At 48.6% G+C, this 22,285-nt stretch overlaps 1 protein-coding gene across 1 annotated transcript; it reads right to left on the minus strand.

The window, feature by feature from the left end:
- Positions 1–532: 532 nt before the first annotated feature.
- LOC122373250 (beta-1,4-glucuronyltransferase 1-like) lies at positions 533–12,327 on the minus strand. The gene is made up of 4 exons (XM_043351124.1): positions 12,071–12,327; positions 3,730–4,934; positions 2,149–2,234; positions 533–1,625 (listed from the first exon to the last, which is right to left on the minus strand). The coding sequence occupies exons 2-4, from the start codon at positions 4,882–4,884 to the stop codon at positions 1,511–1,513; spliced, it is 1,356 nt and encodes a 451-aa protein (XP_043207059.1). The 5' UTR covers positions 4,885–4,934; positions 12,071–12,327; the 3' UTR covers positions 533–1,510.
- Between the last annotated feature and the right edge of the window lie 9,958 nt (positions 12,328–22,285).

Consider the following 22,285-nt stretch of genomic DNA (forward strand, 5'->3'; position numbering starts at 1 on the left):
GGTCATTGACATTTGACCTGACCTGGAAGGTCACCCGATGACCTAGGACCTTAAAATTGGGTATCATCGGCTTCCTCTCGTGACGGGCAACATGCTCGTTTTTTCTGCGAAGCTCTAGCTCGATCAGGGGCCAAACGGCAAGGGGGGGGGGTCCAACCGACCCCCCCCCCCTACACATTAGAAGCTGGCAAACGCCGCACACATGCGAGGGCTAGAAGGACGGAGGGGATCGCAGGCAATTATGAGCGGGGAGCGAGGAACGGTGCAGTCATTTGTCTCGCAGCCCCACAACAGTCATGAGTCAACTGTTGGCACGTGCCATTGGCCGATCCGAACGAAATCTTTGTGGAGTGAGACGACCCACGGCTTTGGCAGAATGTGCCTGGATTTATCGTGAAGCATTGAAGTGAATGTGTTGAGTTAGCGGTTCTGACGAAACGTATAATAAATAAAGGGAGTCTGTTGTTGACAACCATTCCAACAAATAAAGTTGCCGATGTGATACCATATCGCAGTCGTAGAAATCCAGTGATTATCGATCGAACATTTACTTCAAAAATCTCAGCACACATGGCAGATATGCAGGGTTACAGCGTCATTCAATGAACAATACTTCTTTGGTTCAATCCCACCATTCAGTAGAGCCGCCTAACTAAACACATTAGATCACATTCTGTAACAAATACCATAATTATCCGTAATTGATTAAGCCATCCTGATTCCGCACCCGATACTGATCATACAAAAATCACATCTCCCACATGAAAATACGGACAATTTCGCTACAGCTCACTGAACTTACCGTTTTGCACGGTAAAAACTCGACAGCGATTGTAAACATGACCAAACATTGCCGAGATTTTCTCGGCGACCAGCACACTGACAGGCGTCCATTGCACAGGGCCGCTACACACATGTGGCACTTATAAGGCTTGGCTTCACAACAATGCTGATTGCTCGTACCGACAAGGGCAATATTACACTCAATAACATTACAGCTGCGCGCTTATGCCGGTCCCAGAGACACGCGCAGTTGCCGATAGGGCACCGTTCGGTAGCGTCCCATTGGCAGCCTGTGCAGCTGCCCTAACCCTGTCCGTCTTTGTCGGTCTTTCTTCATGACACCGGTTCGCGTTGTTATATGACAACAGCAGACGCATTATTGTAAGTGCGTTACGCTGCCGATCTCGGCGTCCAGCCTACTCTGCAAGACTCCATGAATCACAACTGACTACTGGAAACCGAAATAATCAGAGAATTACACTCACAAATCAGTGTCTTCGATATCACGTTACATCATTACACCACACGGCTCGGGAACGTCTCACGTGGGCAGCTTCAGCCGATATCACAAAATTCCTAATACAAAACGCACTAATCGATTTCACAAAACAACCAACGCCGAAACCGACCTACTATTGTGGCCTCATCTGAGCGCCGCCACACGGGGCACTCCTTGCGCCGGCGCGCCCCGTTGGACCCTGCTGAGTCTGATTGCCGCTAAGGCCGATCAGGAGAGGTTGCACTGTTTTCGTCGACCAAACATTCGCTCCAGCTCCAGCTTTTCTGCGCTGAGGATGAAGCGGCGCTGCTTCGACACCAGCGTGTCCCGCCACTTGTCAGGCCTGCGGCGGACCGAGAGCGGGCGTTATTTGGCATGTAGCGGTCAGCGGAGGCTGCGTCAGCGTTATATCAGGTGAAAGACATTTAGCCACCTGATGCCACTTGAAATATGGCTAAACCTGTAAACTCATTTTAGTCCATTTTCTTCTAACTTATGCTAAACACTTTTTAACTAGGTACTACGTAGCTGTAACGCACCCACGAATGTCAAACGTAACGGCGCCCGTCGTACGATGATAATTCTGCCGTGCAAAGGCAAAAACCATTATGTCGGGTCAGAGGCCATTACATCAGGTCAGAGGTCACCCGAACATATTGGGTTTTGCCTTTATTCGGCAGAATTACTACGGTGTACCCTGTATCATAATTACGCCGCGTGACTATAGCTGCGCAAAATGCCCGTGCAATGAGCAATGGACAGCAGCAACAGCCACTTCCTGCGCCACAAGTATAAACGGGTGATGAGTAAGGAGTAAGAAGTCTAAAACTCTGCCTATTCTGAGTAACACCAAAGTAGATACTTACTTGTACTTTTTGATACCGGGCTTGTGAACCAGGAATGCGTTGTTTAGTATCATGAAGTCGTAGTCTTGTATGCATAACGTATAACCCTGAAAAAGAGGAATTGTTTGATCATTATTCCAGTCCCCAACAGCTGGCCAGAGTGCCGTTATATTCGTTTTAATCATCGTAGCTAACCATTTATTAGCTGCACAGTGCACCATCAGAAGTTTTTGCCCTTTTTGTTATCTTTGCTATGCGTACACATGATTTTACAATGAATGCACCTACGCTCTTCTTCCTTGAGCAATGCTTGGTTTCTTACATTTAATATTTACCAATGTTCATCACTCAAGCACATGAAGTGTCTGAGCCAGTGTATGTACAGTCTAACACTGCACAGCATTCTTCCCTTCAACGCATGGCGAACACGCTTGGTAGCGGCCGGTGCAGTGGCACCCGACCCGTCAGCCAGCAAACGTCCCCCTTCCCGGGCTTCGTGAACCCCTGTGCCGCCTAATGACTATGACTATGACTATGCCATCAGTGACCAGCCGTATATCGATCGCCGCCAGCGATAGGTCTCAGAACTCGCGGAATCGATGACATAAGTGCCGTACATACGTGGCCACGTAAGGCATAATGCTTTATCGATACGTTAAAGGGTTCAGTTGAGCTCGCCTAGTAGGGAGTACGATGACCATGAAGAAGCGTTCGATTCTAGCTCGCAAAGATAGACCTATTGCTTCTGGAAGTAGCGAGGTTCCATGTTAGAACGATTAGCCCGGCTAAAAGAGAAGAAACATAGAATATGCACCGTGCAGGTGGGTGTCTTGCCACAAGGGGCAGAACATGCTAAATTTATTTGTGGGTATTTGAATTGCGTTTGCTTTGTCACTCTTGCTACCGATGTCGTTCTCTCGGGCATATGCTCTTTCATCTTCTCACTCTCTCGCTTACATAGGCATGCGCTTCCTCGCTCACATTCTCGCTCCCTCTCTCCCTCCTTCCCCTCTCTCTCTCTCTCTCGCCTTCTCCACCCCCCTCTCTCTCTTTCCAGTCTCTCTCTCTCTCTCTCTCTCTCTCTCTCTCTCTCTCTCTCTCTCTCTCTCTCTCTCTCTCTCTCTCTCTCTCTCTCTCCCTCTCCCTCTCCCTCCCTCCCTCCCTCCCTCCCTCGCCTATCACCAGCCACCTTCGTCACACAGCAAAAACAGCCACATCGTCCCTTTCCCATATAAAAACGGCAAGGGGCCGGACTGTGCTGGCGTTGAAATAACAGATCCGCCGGACCACCACTGCGGTGGCTCGCCTATTGTTACTTTGGTCGATCTCCCTACCAATTTGGTGTTGGCTTTCTCGACTGGTAATAACCAAACAGTGGGCCAGCAATGGTGCTCCGTCCTTACCACGCACCATTCATATGAAAAGACCACGGCTCGGTTGGACGGTGCAATGCCGGTACAGTTCACATAGCCTTCGAGACACGGTTTCCGAAAATATGACTACAACGTCCACCGAATGAGGAAGTGGGGTCCATACAATGCAAACACGATGATACATTATGATGGCAAAGCATTCAAACCTCCCTAGCAAAGACAGTCTTACCTGTCCCATCTTATCCATCTTGCCTTCCCAGGTGAGGCGTTCGTCATAGGCGGGCTCCTGGTTGGTACATATGTAGATGGGCTCCCACTTCTCGAACGGCGGGTGCCGCTTTCCCACGTGGAACACGTCCATCTGCTGCGTCTCCTTGGAGAAGGTCCACTCCTTGGCCTTCGGTATCCGGTGGCACGTGGGACACATGTACTTGTGGAACGGGATGGCGGTGCCGTTCTTCAGCATGCCCGTCAGCTGGTCCTTGTGTAGTGGAGGCGTGTGGTTGGCGGCCACCTCGAAGATGCTGAGCACGTAGACGCGCGGCTGAGGCCGGCACAGAACCGGCGCGTTGCGGCGCACCATGTCTATGAACTGTTCGGCCAGACCCTCGCTCGGGTACAGCTCTACGTCCGAGGGCAGCACATAGTGAGTCATCACCGTCTCGCGCGCCACATTGCGCAGCACATTCACCGGGTACGTCAGGTGCTTGGCCTTGCGGTACGACTCCTTTGCCACCCAGGGCGGCGGCTTGGAGCAGTCCGGCTGCCGCTGCAGCAGCTGCGTCGCGTTTGTCACGTTCAGCGGCACCTTGTCCACGTCAAAGACCACGTGGAAAGTGACTAGTTCTCTGGCGAGCGGGTCAGCACAGAAGCGCAGGTACGACAGGGCCTCGACGGAAGGTATAAAGTCATCGGCAGGAGCGTACAGCGCGAACGACACGGGAGCGCGCCAGCGGAGCACCAGGGGCACTATGTTGTCTAAGAAGGTGAAGTCTCCGTGGGTGGTATACGTCACCGTCTCGTTGCACGCCACGCGACGCTCGCCGATCACGAAGTTGTACAATACCCAGTACTTAGTGCCCCGCATCACATAGTGCGCTCGTGGCACCACGTCGCTGCATTGTCTCAGTTGGCTCAAGGCACAGTGCGGGTCGATCTGCGCCGCTGTCTGGGGAGGCGCGGCTTCCGTCGTCTCCGCCGCCGCCGCTGGGGTTGTGGTCGGTCTGGTTTCCAGTACGGTCCTGGCCACGGGCGCGGCCTGGGCGGTCGGCTCCGGAACAAACCCGACCACCGTCGACTGGTGCATGTACCAGACGCCGTAGGAGAAGAGCAGGCACGCGTTCAGCACCAGGCTGAAGCGGAGGAGGCTGGCGCTGGGTCGCATGGCGGCGGCGATCCGCGGCTGTGCGCGCCGGCCGGACCCCACGGCTTCACCTGCGGGTCACGGCGCCACGGTCAATGGCTGTTGGCTATGAATGGCTGTGTCAACGCTGACACAGGCGGGGGGACTGGACAGGAGGGTCGAGACGGGCTGATCGATCGCCGCGGCAGGATCGGGAAGGAAGCTAGTCCCGCTGTCGCCGCTGGGCGACCACTGACGGCACCAAGTCCTACGATCAGCGGAGGAACGGATGTAGCAGGTGCGCACTCCTGTCCCCACAGGCAGTGTAGGGACCTCCACCCCCACCCCCGTCAGCCAGCCTCCGCCCGTCGCACCCACACCCAGCACACTTACTTACTCGTACCCTCACCCAGTGTGGCACCAACGGAAGTCGAGTACCTCATTAGAGCGTTTATAACGGGCGGACACGGAACAAGGTATACGCAGCATGGTATGAGTCAAAATGCAGCGACAAAATTTGTGCATGACAAGTTAGTAGTTAGGTGTATTTATACAAACGATAAAGGAATGATACCAATAGTTCATGTCTCCTTTCAGTTGTCCGATGTCCACTCTCAATTCTGTCGCGTCGCTAACGTCGGCTGTTGAACGTTTGCGGCGCAGCTGATCACGCTCCAGTCTCGCAAGGGAACATCGGAAGGCAAGTTGGCCTCATGATGGTGTGTTTACATTAAAATGGTCTACGTAGGCGTAACATCGCAGCCTGTATTCAATGGTGCATTATGTCGGGCACAGAGTCCGGGTCCGTGTGCTGCTCCGGATATTGAACTCCTATTATTGCGCATGGTGCCTGTTGGTGCCTTTTATACAGCACGAACCACGTATTTTGCTGCTATGAACGGGGCATTCTACCTACTCTACCTCTACTAGCTTCACCCCCACTGTAAGTGGCGCTGCATAAGTTTACTAACATCACCATCATACGGACTACGGTCCATGGCCAGTTAGTTATATAGCAATTCGCTGTAGGCGCAGTGATTCACTATACACTATACAGTGATTCGCGCTTAACCCTCGCCGGCACAGGGGGGGGGGGTTGATGCAACCCCCCTAAGGTTTTTCGCGAATAACTCGCGTAAAAAGCGGCCGATCGCAAAGAAACCTTCAGTACCTTCGCATTGATCAATTTTACACCTCCCCTGAAAATTTCATGACCCTGACCCAAATGACCTTTGACCTGTGACCTCTTTTCCGTGACCATGTTTGGCCGAAATCGCGATTCGGCGTATGTCGGCTCGCATTAGCCGCGCGTTTGCAAGCTTTTCGTGGTTTCAAACGTTCAAACATGTGATTTGATGTTGCTCCCATACATTAGGGTGGGTGTCAAGGTCACCTGAAGGTCAGGTCAGGTCATTGACCTTTGGTGACCTCGGGTGACCTCGGTTCACTTTTTCGAGTTTTACATGTTTCTAGGCTAGTTTTTGGAGCTGAATTCGAATTTAGCAACCATTTGAACATTTACGAAGTAGTTTTGGTGCCTTCGTAACATGTTACGAAGCTGTCAGAGGCGGCTGACATGTATTACGAATACCCGTCACAGCCCCTACCGGTTGACCTGACCTGACCTGACCCGACCTGGTCTAAATACCTAAAGACATCATCTCTGATCAAAACTAACACGATATTCGTGATCAGCACCCCGGAAAACCACATAACAGCCACACTTTACGACTTTCTAACAGGTCCCGATTTTCCCGGTTTTCGGGTCATTGACCTGACCTGGAAGGTCACCCGATGACCTAGGACCTTAAAATTGGGTATCATCGGCTTCCTCTCGTGACGGGCAACACGCTCGTTTTTTCCGCGAAGCTCTAGCTCGATCAGGGGCCAAACGCGAGGGGGGGTCGTACCAACCCCCCCCCCCCCCTTGTGCCGTCGAAGGACGCAAAATGGCCTGTGCCGGCGAGGGTTAACCCGCGCCCAGTAGGGGGGGGGGGCCGAAACGGACCCCCCCGTCCTTTTCCGTCGTTATCTCCTAAACGGCTAGAGATATCGCCACCAATCTTTCAGGACCCCTACGGGCATCAATTTTACACATTGTGACCAAAAAATTTTTCCCAGAGGCTATGATAGGTTGGCCACAAATGACGTGAGAATGACGTCATGCTCTGCCATTTTCGACCGAAAAAAGACCTTCGCGAGAAGAGCTGTGAGGCCTACAACTTTGAAGACACAGAAAAATGAGCAAGACATAAAAGGTGTAGGTAGAATTGACAAGGCTACAAAACTGCTATCTCGGATTTTTGAACTTTTTGAGTTTTGACCCCCAAAAATAAAAAAGCAATTTTTTGGATAAATTAGCCAAAAAATCCCAAACGTTTTTTAGTTAAAAAAAACAGGAATATATGTGATAATACCTACCGTGTTCTATCTACATACCAAATTGCAGATCGATATCTTGTTTTTTAGCCAAGTTATAGCGAAAAAAAACTGTTCAAAAATGATGACGTTAAATTTTCAAACTCATTTTTTGGCAATTCTAGACCACGTTGGGAAAAACAAAGACCATCATTGGACTCCCCGTGAAGAGCTGCATCGAATCGATACCCATTTTATGCAAAAATATCAACTTTGAAATTTGACCTAATTTGACCTGACCTTGACCTGACCTTCGCCAAAACGTGACCTAAGCTGGCCCCAAAGGCTGCCTGACCCACATAATCGCATTTGTCATGTAAAATGGACCATAACACATGTATCACACGACACTTTCATATTGTGACCCCCCAGTGACCTGACCTCTGTGACCTGACCTGGTGTCAGTGACCTCAGGTTACAGGTAGCGACTAGCGAAGTATGTGTTTGACGAACAATGTATCATCGATAGTTTTCAATAACTTACAAAATTTAATCGATTTCACAACAAATTTCTTGAAATGCCTGTGAACGGTGAAAATCCGACCTTTGACCTGACCTGTGACGTCATCGGTTTGACCTAGGTTTATAAAATGTGGTGACAAGGTAGTTCCCCGGTGGGGCTATCGAACGCTGTTTGAATTTTGAAAATTGGCCGGTAAAATTCCGAGATCTTAAGGGAGGCCCAAACGCCCCCCCCCCCCCCTACGGGTGGTAGGGTCCGCCGGTAGCCCTACGGGGCGCGGGTTCAAGGAAGGGAGGGGGACGAACACACCTTTTGCGGTTGTTCGCAACTATCTAAAAAATAGCGGCGCGGAGTACCTCCGTTTTTGACAAACCTTATTACATCATTTTTGCATTTTATGAAAATTACAAACCAATATCTCTCAAGGTTAGATGATAGATCACCAGTTTAGGTCAAGTGACCTCACCTAGAAATAAGTTACAATGCTAGTGCCATAGCTATTCGCTACACACCGAGTAACAGATCACTTTGAAACTTTCAGCAATGCATAATGGCAACAGCACGTATAAAATCATATCACATAATTTTGATATCGTTGACATAAGATCAGGTCAGTTTTGCAACCTCTCCATTATAAATCAATGGAATAACATTTAAATGCGCCTCTTTTGGACGAAAGTCGTTCTGAACACTCTCAAACATTCAGGTCAAACAACAAGTAAACACGACACACTGAATCGAAAAATTGCGCCTGTGACCCCTCTTTGTGCCTCTGGGTCATCTCATGTCATAAAAGTTTCCCAGCAGATGTTTTAAACAATAACTTTTGATAGAGATAGGTATGCTATAGCGATGAAAACACCTCAGATGCATGTTCAGCTCGACGCTACGGAACGACTGATATGCAATATGACGTTTTCCAGTCCTGAGATCAAATTTTCAAAATGACCTTTCAATGCATATAATTCCTTCGACGCATCTTGACGAGAGGAACACGACGCTGGCAAGAGAAATGTCGGGACTTTCTTCAGTCAAATGCTAGTACCGAAAAAAAAACATTTTCCGTAAAAACCGCTATTTTTAATCCGTGCATGAGTGGGATATTTTCCAAACTACTGGACCGATCGTCAAAATTCAAACAGCGCCTGATAGTCATGGAAAAACTGTTGATAGAAACCTAATTTCATTGACTTAGAGGTCACCGATGACGTCAAAGGTCAGGTCAAAGTAAATATTATCAGCTTTTTGGCGTATAACTTGGCCATTATGAAGATAGTATATATATTTTTCATATAAGTATATTTTTCAAAATTTTAAAAATTTGAAAATCCTAGATAGCAGTTTGATAGCCACGTTTATTGTGAGTCCACTCATGCAAAGAAATAAGATTTATTATAGCTTAAAAACTGAGCCCTTGACAGCGATTACCGTAAGTTTTGCATAAAAATCGGCCGACATGACGTCACTCTGACGTCATTTTCGGCCGACTCATGGCAGCTAAAAAGTGGAAATTTAAACCAATGATGTCAAATTTATGCCGCTGAAGGTACGTACCTTATCCCGCGCCCCGCTGGGCTATTCAGCCATACGCGCCCTGCTGGGGGGGGGGGGGGGGCAGATTCTGCCCCCTGTCTAATTTCCGAACCGATGGTCGTAGAAAGACGAGGAAAACGGCAATCGAAAGCTCTCAACAAGGCGGATCTTAAGAGCCCAATTTTTTTTTGCTTAAGTAGGTCAGAGGTCAGGTCAAGGTCAGGTCAAGGGTACAAAATGCAAGTTTCTACAGTATCGGCCTTGCACCGTAGTTGCCAAAGAATGGAATAAGGCTGATTGCCCAAAACGTGTTCTTAGACTACCCAGACAATATTCGTTGCATACAATGTCATTCAAAGGTCAAGGTCAAGGTCAGGTCAGGTCAGGTCACCAAAAACAAAATATAGAAAAGGGCATGTGCGACACATGTTTTATGGGTCATTTTACTCATAGAATTCAATAGGCACACTCAATAAGTGATATGGACCACCTCTGAATGAATTTCAGGTCGAGGTCAGGTCAAGGTCAGGTCAAGTGAGGTCAAATTTTGAAGTTGGTTGCTAAGGCCTAAAAAGGTGTCTATCTGATGCAGTTTTTCACGGCGAATCGAATGGTGCTATTTTTGTTTCCGTACGAGGTCTAGAACTTCTTAAAAAATCATTTTTCAAAATTTTTGTGTGTCGTGACGTCATAAAATTTTGAATAACTCCCACATTTTCGAACCGATTCTTCTAAAAATTGGTATGTAGGTGCATATAGACTACTTCTCTGAAATATATTCCGTTTTTTTCGATACACTCAAAATTTTGGATTTTATAATTATTTTCCCAAAAAAGTCAGTTTTTGAAAAAATTTGGGCCAAAATCCAAAATTTTCAAAGAACCGAGATAGCCATTTGATAGACAAAGTAGAATCACGTATAACCTTTTTTGTTACGTCTTGATTCCTTTAAAAATGAAGATGTTAGCAGCGTTTGAAATTTTGCCGTTTTTTAGGCGAAAATGGCGAACATGACGTCACTAAAACGTCAATTTCTCAAAAAATTTCCGACGGATTTCGCTTAAATTTTCAGGGAACGTGTCAAATTGATGTATGATAAGGTACCGAAAGTTTGACGTCGCTGGCGTAACGCGTTTAGAAGTTATTGGCGAAAAACGGGAGGGGGGGCAGATTCTGCCCCCCCCCCCAGCGGGGCGCGGGTTAACCCTCGCCCGCACATGCCATTTTCCCATCCTAGAACGCACATGGGGGGGGGGGGGGGGGTGGTTGCCACCCCCCCGCGCCATTTCGTTCCTGTTGGAGATAGAGCTTAGCAGTAAAGACCAAAAAGATTCTTTGGGAAGAGACGAATCCAATGATACCCAGTTTTACCTTCTCAGGTCAGTCATTGACCTTCCAGGTCAGGTCAAACTAAAAAATGTTGCTGTTTTGGGTCACCGTTGGATATCAAGTGCGCTGCTTATCAAATACCGATGACGATGCTGTTTTCTGGTGCCAAGCCAGCTAGAACCTCTTTGTCACACTATCCGACCAGAATTTTGCTGCTGAGGTCATTTCAGGTCAAGTTAGGTCAAGGTCAACTATATGTGTTTGTATGTCTGTGTGTGTCTGTGTGTATACTGATGTGTGAATCGATTGTTTTTGGGTCCATATCACATGAAATCATGATCTGAGAAGCTTTTACCAAAAATGCAGTCAAAAAACTTCACAAAAAGTAAATTCAGCTTGCCTAAAACGCAATTATCTTAGATGACCTAGGCTGACCTTGACCCTGACCTTGACCCCTGTACATCGTCGAACAACATGTTCCATGATAGGTGGGAGGTAAGACTGGCAAAAAAGGCCGAAATCAGGGTGTCAAAAGCTCACAAGGCCCATGGCAAACGCAAGATGTTGAGAATTGGCCATTTGGGTCATGACATGACCTGAAAAACAAGGTCATATCTCCGAAACCAAAAATCACAGAAACTTTAAATTTTCAGTGGACATCAAGAAAGGATAGACGAGCAGCTATACGAAAAATCAGCCTTCTAGCTCTAAAAATGTTGAGTGCAGAGCAGAAAGACTGCCTCCCATGTGCGGGCGAGGGTTAAGTTTCGTGTTGATGCGTTAAACGGTTTGGAAGATATTGCCGAAAAACGGGAGGGGGGCTCTGTAGAGCCTCCCCCTTTAGTCATGCGCAGATTAAAGTTCATGCCCTCTGTAGCTAAACAATTGATCCTAGATCAAATCTGAGGAGTTGTTAGTGAAATATCGTTAAAAAGAGTTATCGAATGCGCTTTATGGGCGCGGGTTAATTTCAGTCCTATCGGCCACCGGGAATCCCGCGTTTGATGTTTAGAATCCGGTTTTATGGGCAATGAGAAAGTTTGTTACGTTATTAGATGGCAGATAGCAGATAGGTGCTGAAAACATCCAAAGATGAAAAACAAATTTAACGTGACAGAAGACTGCAGACAGTGCAGAGGTACAAATAAAGCAAAAGCGTCCATTCATATCTAAGGTATTCATAACCAACCACAAAAGCAAAAACAGAGCCGCGTTTTATATGAGTACTCGTATAGGTATGACAATAGTCAATAATTCAAGTTTCCACGTGTTCGGATCTGATATCGCATCACCCAGAGCAGGATACAAATCAGCTCATTCGAAGAAGCGGCATCGAGGAAAGTGCCAGCCCACAGCTCGCAAGTAGCAGGGGCAGTCTGGTACCCCAAGGTTACGTGACTCACTCTCATAGCGTGAAAGGACGACACTGGATACAGCGCAAGACAGATGACAGCAGACCAACATCAAACCCTGGAGGAAACTAACCTGTCAGCTACGTTCCAGCCGCGACCTCATCTCCGTCAGCTCTCCGCCGCCGTTCCCAAAATCACGTGTGCGTCCTGTCGCTCCCCGACCGGGCGGCGGCGCCCGACCTCTCGACGCCGGACCAAGGCCACGACTGGACCGCCGCAGCAAGACCGGCCGCCCAGAGGGGTGGAACGGTCGGCGAATGGAGCCAGCTGGCGGTCCGCCGTCCAGTGCGGCCGCTGAGCAGCTGCCCGGACCGGTGGAGCCTGCCTCCCGTGTGGGGACTGGCGAGACATCTGACGGCCAAACGGAAACTGCTAGTTTACGGGTACTGACATGGCGCTGCAGAAGCCGCTGATCTGTCGCGAGCGATTCTAACATCGGAATCCTTTATCCATTAGCATATTCGTTGGAGGTGAGCTATGGCTAGTTTCACCGTTCCGTGCTTCTATCCTCAGGATACTGAAATCCTTCTCCTCCACGCCGCAACCCCCCTCCGGCCTGGACAGGCAACTTTATCTGATGCGGGCTGCTCCCTTGGAGCGGCACCGCTGCTCCCGAGGGAGCGCACCCCGTAGCCGGGTGCAGTGAGTGCCTTGGGGCTGGGTGGCCTGTCCTCTGGACGGGCTCAGCCCCGGCGACTCACTAGGGTGCCTGCCCAGACCAATGTCTCCCCCTATATCCTATCATCCTCCCGGCTCTGAAATGGTCTCATTGGACCGAAAGGGCCTAACCCAAAAAAATGGCTAGTTTGAGCATAATTATAAATATTATGATGTTAAAAATTACATTAAGCCCATGATACAATGAAATGATAGTGAAATAAGTCCAAAAAGTATTATACCTAAGTAGGTAGGTACATGGGTGGAGAATGTCTGAAAAAGTTACCCCGGCCGGCGACCGAAAGTCAGAAAGACGATATGCTCCAATGCCTATTTGTCAACGGCAATCAACAAACCCATATCCTGATCCTGTGACATGTCTGCAGTTTTTATGCTTTTTAGGGAAGACTGCTGCTCGCAGGTGCGAAAAATTTCGTAATTTTAACAACAATTTTGCATCACGCCTTAAAAGTTCGGCCGCAGGTCACCTAAGTGTCAGGTCATCAGGTCAAATTTGCTGCATAATAGTGCTAAAAACTGCGATCAGGCCCTTTGCAAAGCTTATTTCGTGGAAAGTTGCAACCTTCCCACACAAAAATGTCAAATTTGACCGTTTTGGCCCTCTAATTGATTTAAGCATGCACCTGAAATATTATTCGCGACCGTGTTATCGAATGTTTTGCTTGCAGTGTTCTAGCTCCGTTATGGTCATGAACTGTGAGAAAGTTGTCGGAGCAAGAGTGGAAAAGTTACCCCACTGAAAGTTACCCCGGCCACGGCCGGGGTGGCCGGGGCAGGTTCTCCACCCATGGGTAGGTAGGTATTAGGTATATAAGTAGGTATAATATTTTTTTGACTTTTTCACTATCATTTCATTGTATCATGAGCATAAGGTCATTTTCTTAAATCATAATATTCATTAGAATATTCATAACTCAGCTGTCAGCCAAACGCTGATGGGGTCCGTTTCCACACCCAGTCTATGTAATTCCAGAACGGATAGTCGTAGAAAGATGGTAAGAGGCAATCGAAAGCTTCGGCTCACGCCCGGCTGGAGTATTCCGCCGAACGGCGCCCTGCTGGGAGGGCGGGGGGCCAGACTCTGCCCCCCCTGGTACTGAAAGTTTGACGTTTGAAGTTTGACGCTTAACCCTATTCCTGGCGGGCTCCGCCGGGACAAGAAACTGGCGGGGGGGGGGGCCGATTCGGCCCCCCCCTGAGATCTCGAGAACGAAGCAAGATAGCGACAAGCGGTAAACGGCATCGGATACGCACGGCCAAGATCTACAATTTTTACTAAGGTCATTTTCAGGTCAGGTCAAAGATGACGTCACAGGGGTCGAAAAAGTCAAAATGGCGGCACTAGATATGGAGAGAGTTTTTCTCGAATAACTTTCGAATTAGTCAAGATAGGAACGAACTAAGGGCATCATCGTGATCCTCTCGTCAATCCGCATCGAATGATATATATGTTGACCTCGAAAGGTCAAGGTCAAAGGTTGACCTCAGGTCACGTGACCTCGAGGTCATCATGTATATCATTCGATGCGTCTTGACGAGCTGAACACAATGAGACCATCCACGCGTCTGTATCTTGTTCCTGTACGGAGTTATTGGCCAAAAACCTTTGGTGACCTTTGATGACGTCACATGACCTCACAGCTGCCCAACAGCAAAACAGACCTCAAGGTAGTGAAGGTTGATCGTATATGAAGTCATGTATGGTATATGGGGCCATTCCGACCCGTTTTAGTGGTAAAAACAGGGAGTTGATTTTTCCCCCATTGACTTATAATGGGGAGGTCGCGAAATTGACCTGACCTTAGGTCACCGATATCAAAATTCCGAGATATACAAATTGCACATACTGGTACCCTAACTAAACCCTGAAGAGAAGAAATTGATCGGTCAAAAACTCTAGCTCTGGCGTGATTGCAAACTTTTCTGAGGTAGCGTCACCAAACCGCCTCTGGTGACCTGACCTGAGGTCAGATCAACTCAAAATTTTCAGACATGCTGCGTAGAAGCCTTTTAAGAAAAGTCAGAAAATTTGAGCTTCCTAGCTCAACGCGTTTGGGAGATATAACCAAAAAACCTCAGGGGGGGCTCCTGAGGCCCCCCCGCCAGGAATAGGGTTAACCCTAGAACGCCTAGGGGGGGGGGGTTGTATCAACCCCCCCCCCCGAGGTTTTTCTTAGCTACACGCCGAACCGTTTCAGATAGCCTGCTCAAATTTTCAGTACCCTTTGGGGCATCCTTTGCGCAACTTTTGGTTTTTTTTTGTCAAGGTCATGTCAGGTCACGGAGTTATGACGTCATAAAGGGAACAACCTCCGGCCAGATTTACGCTAAATTGGAGATTGCTTCACATTGGTATAAATGCCGACTGACCTGACGCACTGATGGATTGTTTTATAGAATCACAACTGGCTGATTTGACATTGGCACAATGTCCGTTGACATTTTGAAGGTCACTAAAGGTCAAGGTAAGGTCATTGACCTCGGTTGACCTGTAATGACTTCTTGCACTTGTATGCCATTTCGGGGTATTTTGATGCCCTGAATTCGAATTTGCTATCCATTTCAGGCATCGTCGGTTGTTTCTTGTAGTTCATTTTGGGTCAGGGTCAGGTCAGTGACGTCACACGCCTGACGTGACCCAATGCACAAATGACCTTGCAGACTTCCGATGCTCCCAACGCATCATTTTTAAAGTTATGAAATCGAAATACACACCAAACGATAGAGAATTGATCAAGGATCACGTTAGTGAAGATTTCAAGTCGATATCTCTTACCGTTTTGCCGCAATCGGCGCGGAAATCTGAAAAAGTTAAATTTTTCCGAAAATTTGACCTTTGACCGGTCATAAGTAGGTCAAATGTTGACCTAGGACCAAAAAATATACCACCAATCACGAGATCTCGTTGAGAGCAATCCGTTGGTTTTTTCCGCTAAGCTCTACGACCTTCCGTTTCGAAACGCCAGGGGGGGGGGGGGTCGTAACAACCCCCCCCCTGGTCGTTCGTGTTATGAGAAATGGCCTGGTCGTGCGAGGGTTAATGTCCTGGGTCAATGTTGGCTTTCCAGGCCAGGTCAATGACTCACATGTGTTGAATAAATCGGGAAGTGCTAGAGTGTCAAAAAGTGAGATTATCCAGGGCCATTTTGTGGTGCTGATTTTTTTTTTTATGATAGATACCTAATACCTACATTTTGAAATTTTGAGCTAGTTCCTAACAGGTGGCCTGTGTTTTCCGTGCCGGCTGGGGGTTGGGGGCGTTTCCACGTCCCCTCTAACTCGGCTCTTGACTCTTGAGTCACGTAGCGACACGCGGCAATCGAAAGAGCGTCAAAAATAAACACGGAAACACTTCGATCATTTTTTATGTCAGGTCAAAGGTCAGGTCACCAGAGGTCATCAAAGGTCAAATTTAGTCCATTTCAATAATTTTGGAGACTGACAATGGCTAACTCGGGAACCAATTCGCTACAGCGCCGCAGATTCGATAGCGCATTCGATAGTCCTTTTACAGACCTTTCTGAGCATTCATCTCAGAGTTGACCTCAGGTCAACGGCCTCCAGAGGGCAAAAACTGTAAAAATAGCCGTTTTCACGATAAATGTTGTTCGGCAACAACTTTTGACTGAAGAGAGCCGGACATTGTTTTTGACAGTGTCGTGTTCCTCTCCCACCTTAACATAAGATTTGAGTTGAGATAGCCAAAATGGGGTCCCTGGCTCACAATTACCGGTTTCGGCACTTTCAACATCGAGAAATGCCTTAAATCGGAAATATTGAATTTCAAAATTGCAGCATTTTGATTCAGAGGGGCTAATGCATAGGAATACCCCTCTGAATGTGTGACGTCAGCACAGATATCTAACGATTTTTAAATGTTTGACTAAAACGTTTTGTAGCACGCGGTGGTATATGCTGCTTAGCGCGCAACAAATGCTGCACTTTCAAATAAAGTCGCCAGGAACAGCGGAGATCCCAAAAAGTAAACAAAAGTAAAAGTCTAATATCTTGAAAACCGGTGAATATTTTTCGATGAAATTTGGTAGATATTCGTTTTTGCTCTTTCTGAACCGAGCGACATCACTTTCATGCCAATTCATTAACTTTTTTGAAGGTGGGAGGGTCCCTTTAACTTGAAAGGTTATTTTGAAAATTTGACCGTAAAGGGTCATCTTGCATATCAGTTGATCCGTATCGTCGAACTGAACACATCTGACGTGTTTTCATCGCTCTAGCACGGTGGGGCGACTGCCCCACCAACCTTGCTTTTTGCTAATGCGCGTTCTGCCCCACCAACTTAACCCGCGCCCCACTGGAGTCTGCGTACACGCCCTACTGGGGGGGGGGGGGGCTCTTCATAGCCCCCCTCCTTACTCCGAAACTACTGGGCCGATCGTCAAAATTCAAACGGCGTCTGATAGCCCCGGAACAACTGTCGAGAAAACCTAATTTTATTGACCTCGAGGTCACCGATGACGTCACAGGTCAGGTCAAAGTACAAATTATTAGCATTTTGGCTTGTTCACATTTTGGGCTCTGGCCGCCGTCTTACAAGTCAGATCAGGCTCATTTTTGGCTTACACACTCGTGAACAGATGTTTTAGATACGCTGAGGGTACCAAACTTGTACTTTGATTTTCAGGTCAGGGTCAGGTCATCACAGGTCACGGGAATATTATGTCATGCGTCGGTCACGTGACACATGTTTTATGGTCCATTTAGGCCATAGATTTCGAATTTGATGTCGTTTGTGTCATTTGAGGTTATTTTGAGTTGAATTTAGCTCACGTCAGGTCACTTTCAGGTCAAAAAGGTCAAATTTTGAAGTTAAAATTTTTCAATAAGAAAGTGTCTATTGGATGCAGTTTGAGCTCAGGAACACGATGGTGCTATTTATCTTGGTGTACGATGTCAAATACGTACTTAAAAATTGATTTGAAAAATTATAAGTGTAGATCTTTTGCAACAATGCCTATAACTTGGCCATTTTTGAAGATATTTAGCTAACACTTCCTAGAGTAAGTTATAAGCATGTGGTCTATCACGTATATTCCGGTTTTTTCGAAAGTCAAAGAGTTTTTGAAAAAAAGATAAAAATGTAAAAATTGAATTTTATTTTATAAAATTTTCGAAATTTTCAAAATTTTGAAAATCCGAGAATGCAGTTTGATAGCACAGTTTATTCTGAGTCCTTCCATGCAAATAAATTGGATCTAGCTTAAAACCTGAGCTCTTGGGAGCGATTGCCGTGGCTCAATGTTTTGCGTCGAAATCGGCCGAACATGACGTCACTCTGACGTCATTATCGGCCGAGTTATGGTAGCTACGAAACTCATATTTTGACATAAGGTGTCAAATTGGTGCAGCCGACGGTACTGAAAGTTTGGCGTCGATACGTCAAGTGGTTTGGAAGTTGTTGCAGAAAAACGGGAGGGGGCAATGAATAGCCCCCCCCCCAGTGCAGTGGGGCGCGGGTTAAACTCATCCTGTAGACTTTGTCGATTTGTAAATCAATCCTTTTCGCATTGAGGAACATGGTGTCTATGCAATGCAAAATATTATTTCTGTATAATGATAAGATAAGAACGGTTTAATTCCAGCTTCAGCCATGGTTCCAGGTTTTGCCTAAATGATTGGTAAATTAGAAATTAGTTCCGAGAACAATCATAGAATGTGTGAGCTGTAAATGTAACGGCGGCCAGTTTTATCGGGCTGGGTCGGGCTCGGCCGACGTGTGTTTGACCCGCGAAGAAAAGACGTTGGAGAGAGTTATATTTTCTTGTATTTTCTTGTCGACAGCAGAGCAGAGCGAAGATCAGGTTGAAGAGCAGTAAACAGTCACTGGGCCACTGGTCACAAGAGTTGAGTTTCACTGGAAGTGCACAGTTTGAGAGCCAGCCGGAGACTGCCTGGCTGCACTCTCGGGAATGTCCCGGGCTAGCCTCGGGCATCCTACGCACTGCGATCTTAGTGGTTAGCGATGAACGGAAATGAAACGTTACAGTACGCTAGTGGCTAGAAAAATGGGTACGGGGCGGAGTTTACACCGATGTACTGCCCGAGGCGCACCTGGCATTAGCTAAGTGTGACTAAACTATGATGGACAAGTATGTAAACGGCAGATCTAAGGCTTTGTGCAGTAACCGCCGGAGTCGAGATAGTTGAATAGCGCGCGCCGCTAAATCCTCCTAAGATGGGCACGCGTGGCATCGTGACTGACGTGCCTTGGGCGGCTGCGCGGCGCGCGGGGTTGGCGCAGCTCAGCCAGAGCTCGGGAGAGTCGGCAAAGTCGGCAAAGTCGGCAAAGTCGGCCCCGCGTGGCCGGCGCTGAGACATGGCAATACGATATGAAAACGAAAAAGAGGCGGTAAAATAACATTGACATTACAAGCGGATGAAGACGGTAAAATTAAAGTGGGTACATAAAACTCAACCGATGTTACCAAAGGTCAATAACCTGGGCCTGACCTGCACGTGACCTTGAAACCCACCGTAGCCACTGAAATTAGCATTATTTTACATTTTTATCACAGAAAGTCTGGAAACGTACTACAGATAATTCGCGCTGACATGTGCCGAACCATGCCTTTCTGGCGTGACACGATCCCGAATAAGAAGTGACAGGCCGAAGATCATCTAGGATTTTGTAACTAAATTTTGAGTTGAAAATAGGTAAAATATTGATTGATTCGAGGATACTGAAAGTTTCGTTGCGAGCTGCAAACAGCCACTTTTTTACTAATGAGTACGATTCTTCTCGTGTTTGGTCCATACCCGAGAAAAAGCTTCGTAAAAACACGTGCTGCTGCTCTCCATGAGAGGAAGGTGATGGTGCAGACGAACCGCCTCAGGTGAACCGGTGACCTTCCTGGCACGGTAAATGACAAAAACGTGTTTCGGTTTTTGGCTGCAGCCTTACTGTTTGGTGAAGCAGTTCGCCCTATACCTCTCTGCACTCGGACAGTTTCTTGTCATACATGTTCGGCATTCGGCATGACAGGACTAACTCCCCTGCATGTCCGTTTTCCAAAATGGTCCACTGTGCTGCAACCAGGCCAACAGCAGATAATACGTCACCCTCTGTGTCTGATTGCAGGCACCGAGCCTGCTCGCGAGCCTGTCGCCGACCTTTGACGTCTGGTTCACGGCCAGAGTCACCTTGGTTGCAGTGGCAGGCGGTGGTGCGCGGGGGCGTGCGACGCACCGGCGGTGGCCGTCGCTGACCTTTGGCGTCGACAGCACGTCCGGGCGGCGCGTCACACGCCGTCGCGCCGTCACCGGAGCCAGTCCAGAGCCCAGTCGCCGCGCCGCACAGCACTGCCACCATGCCGGCCGGCGTCCTGCTGCTGCTCGCGCTACTGCTCGCGAGCGCGGGCGCACCGCACGCCCGGGCGGCGCCGCCCGGGAGAGGCCGGCACGCCGTCGGTGTGTCCGGCGACGCCAGGGTGTCGACTCTGAGCAGGAACAGTGCCAGCCACTCGCAAACGACACGCGTGAAGCGGATACCCATCGCGCAGGTCGAAGATACGCACGAGGTGCCGACGAGGATAGAGGAGTATCACCCAGAGCCGGCTGACGATGAACCAGAGCCCATCTCACGCGGATCACGGAAGGGGTTCGGAGGGAGGCCCCTGCAAGCGGCCAAGAAGAGCGATGATTACTCGCAGGCAGGTCAGCAGGTGCATTATCAGCCTGAGAAGGAGTCCGAGGACCGAGGACCGGTAAGACCGCACGTGTCGCGAGCCACGTCCCAGACACACTCCAAGCCCGAGGCCACTATCCGGAGAGTACAAGTGGTTGATGTGACCGGTGACGGGGCAGCGTCCACCACCTCGAATAACGCGGCCTCGCACACCTCGTCCAGCAAGATCACCAAGATCAGAGGCCGGAGTGCTTCGAACTCACGCGAGCCATCAGATGGCACAGTTATCCATCTGCCGCCCGGCGCTCGTGAAACGATACGACAGGACGACACTTCTCTGAGGCAAACGAGTGCACATATCCATCACAAATCGAATGCCAAAGAGACGTACCAACCTCCGCAAGAGCCATCAACAACAGAGCCTCATTACCCTCCTCAAGAACCACCAACGAAAGAACCGTACTACCCTACGCACGCACCGACGACGAAAGACCCCAACTACCCTACATACGCACCGACAACGAAGGGGCCATACTACCATCAGCAAGAGTCACCAAAGAAAGACGTCTACCATCACCCACCATCTGGTGAACATGGTAAGGTCCCAATCTCTTCCAAGTCCGAAACGCTGACTCCCACCACGTCGGCTACTGTTACTAATGAGCCATACAAACCAGCAACTCAAGAGCCGATACAAGCTCCCCCGACAACGCCTGGGGTGTCACAGCACCACACTGCAACACCGAAGACGGTGCACTACCCGACAACAAGTCCTACACCATATCCTCCGGCCAAGCCAGCAAATCCGGGACACGTGCCAAGAGGTACAGGATCAAGTAAATCCGGCCCGCCACCCTGTTACTCACAGAACACAGGAGAGGTGGCTGGTGCTTCTGTATCACAGTCGACGAGAACCAAAACTAGAATCGTGAGTGCAAAGACGGCTGATGGTACTCAAGTCAGGTGCCAAGAAACGTCGGCTGCCAAAGAGTTGGCCACAAGGTCAGTGGCGAAGCTAAAGACAAAGGTCGATAGCACTGGAAGCGGCACAATTGGACTCATTCAACCAACTGAAAATGCCGGCTTCAAATCGCACTCGATCAAAACCAGGGATGGCCTAGTCCCGAACCTTCCTGCTTACCCTGCAGTGCCGACATCAGAATCGCAAGAACTGGGGGATCAGAAGTTACGACCCATTGTGTTGCCGGATACCTCCGGGAAAAGAATTCGCGAGCCACCCTCTTTCAGCGACGTGGTGCGGGATGCTGATGAGAACGCGGCGCGTGTGAACGAGAAGTTGGCAGCAATCGAAAGCACCCGAATCGTGGACGTGGTACCTCCAAGCCTGAGCAAGGTTGACGACGACGAAAAGGCTTACCGGGAGCAAACGACCGCGCCAAAGACAACCGCAACTCAAAAGCTGGTGCCCTTACCCATTCGACCTGAGTCTTCTGCTGGAGCTACCCGCTTCGAGACACCAGGGAAGTCATCGAAGTCATGCTACCCAAAGCCTATACCATCTCCCGTATCCTCAGAGCAGCATCCGAAACAGGGACCAAAGCACACAGGGTCCAGAAATACAGCTCAGTCAAATGAAAAAACGTTCAATGATTCGATAAAGGTCGACAACAGCCTAGACCGAAGATACATTAATGCGAAACGAGAACTGGACCGCTCCCAGAAAACCTTTGCGTGCTCCGGGGCGCTCTGTACCAACTAGGATCGGTGTGGTCACGTAGCTTGGTCTGTCTTTGAGACACAAGCACTAACTCTGTAAGCGCTATCTTGATGTACGCAGACACATGATTGCCAAGAAGCATACCAAGATGAAGGCGTCAACATAGACTCGCTGTGTATTTTCCCGTGTGAGAGAGAATAAAATGGCAGATAGTGAATAATCTTATGGGTGTATTTACCGAGACTTCCGTCTTCCTCGTCAGTGGTTTATAATGCTCAGCGTCACTTCAC

The sequence above is a fragment of the Amphibalanus amphitrite genome, unplaced genomic scaffold (genome assembly GCF_019059575.1).
Source record: "Amphibalanus amphitrite isolate SeventyFive unplaced genomic scaffold, NRLGWU_Aamphi_draft 001466F_arrow, whole genome shotgun sequence".
NCBI lineage: Eukaryota > Metazoa > Arthropoda > Thecostraca > Balanomorpha > Balanidae > Amphibalanus > Amphibalanus amphitrite.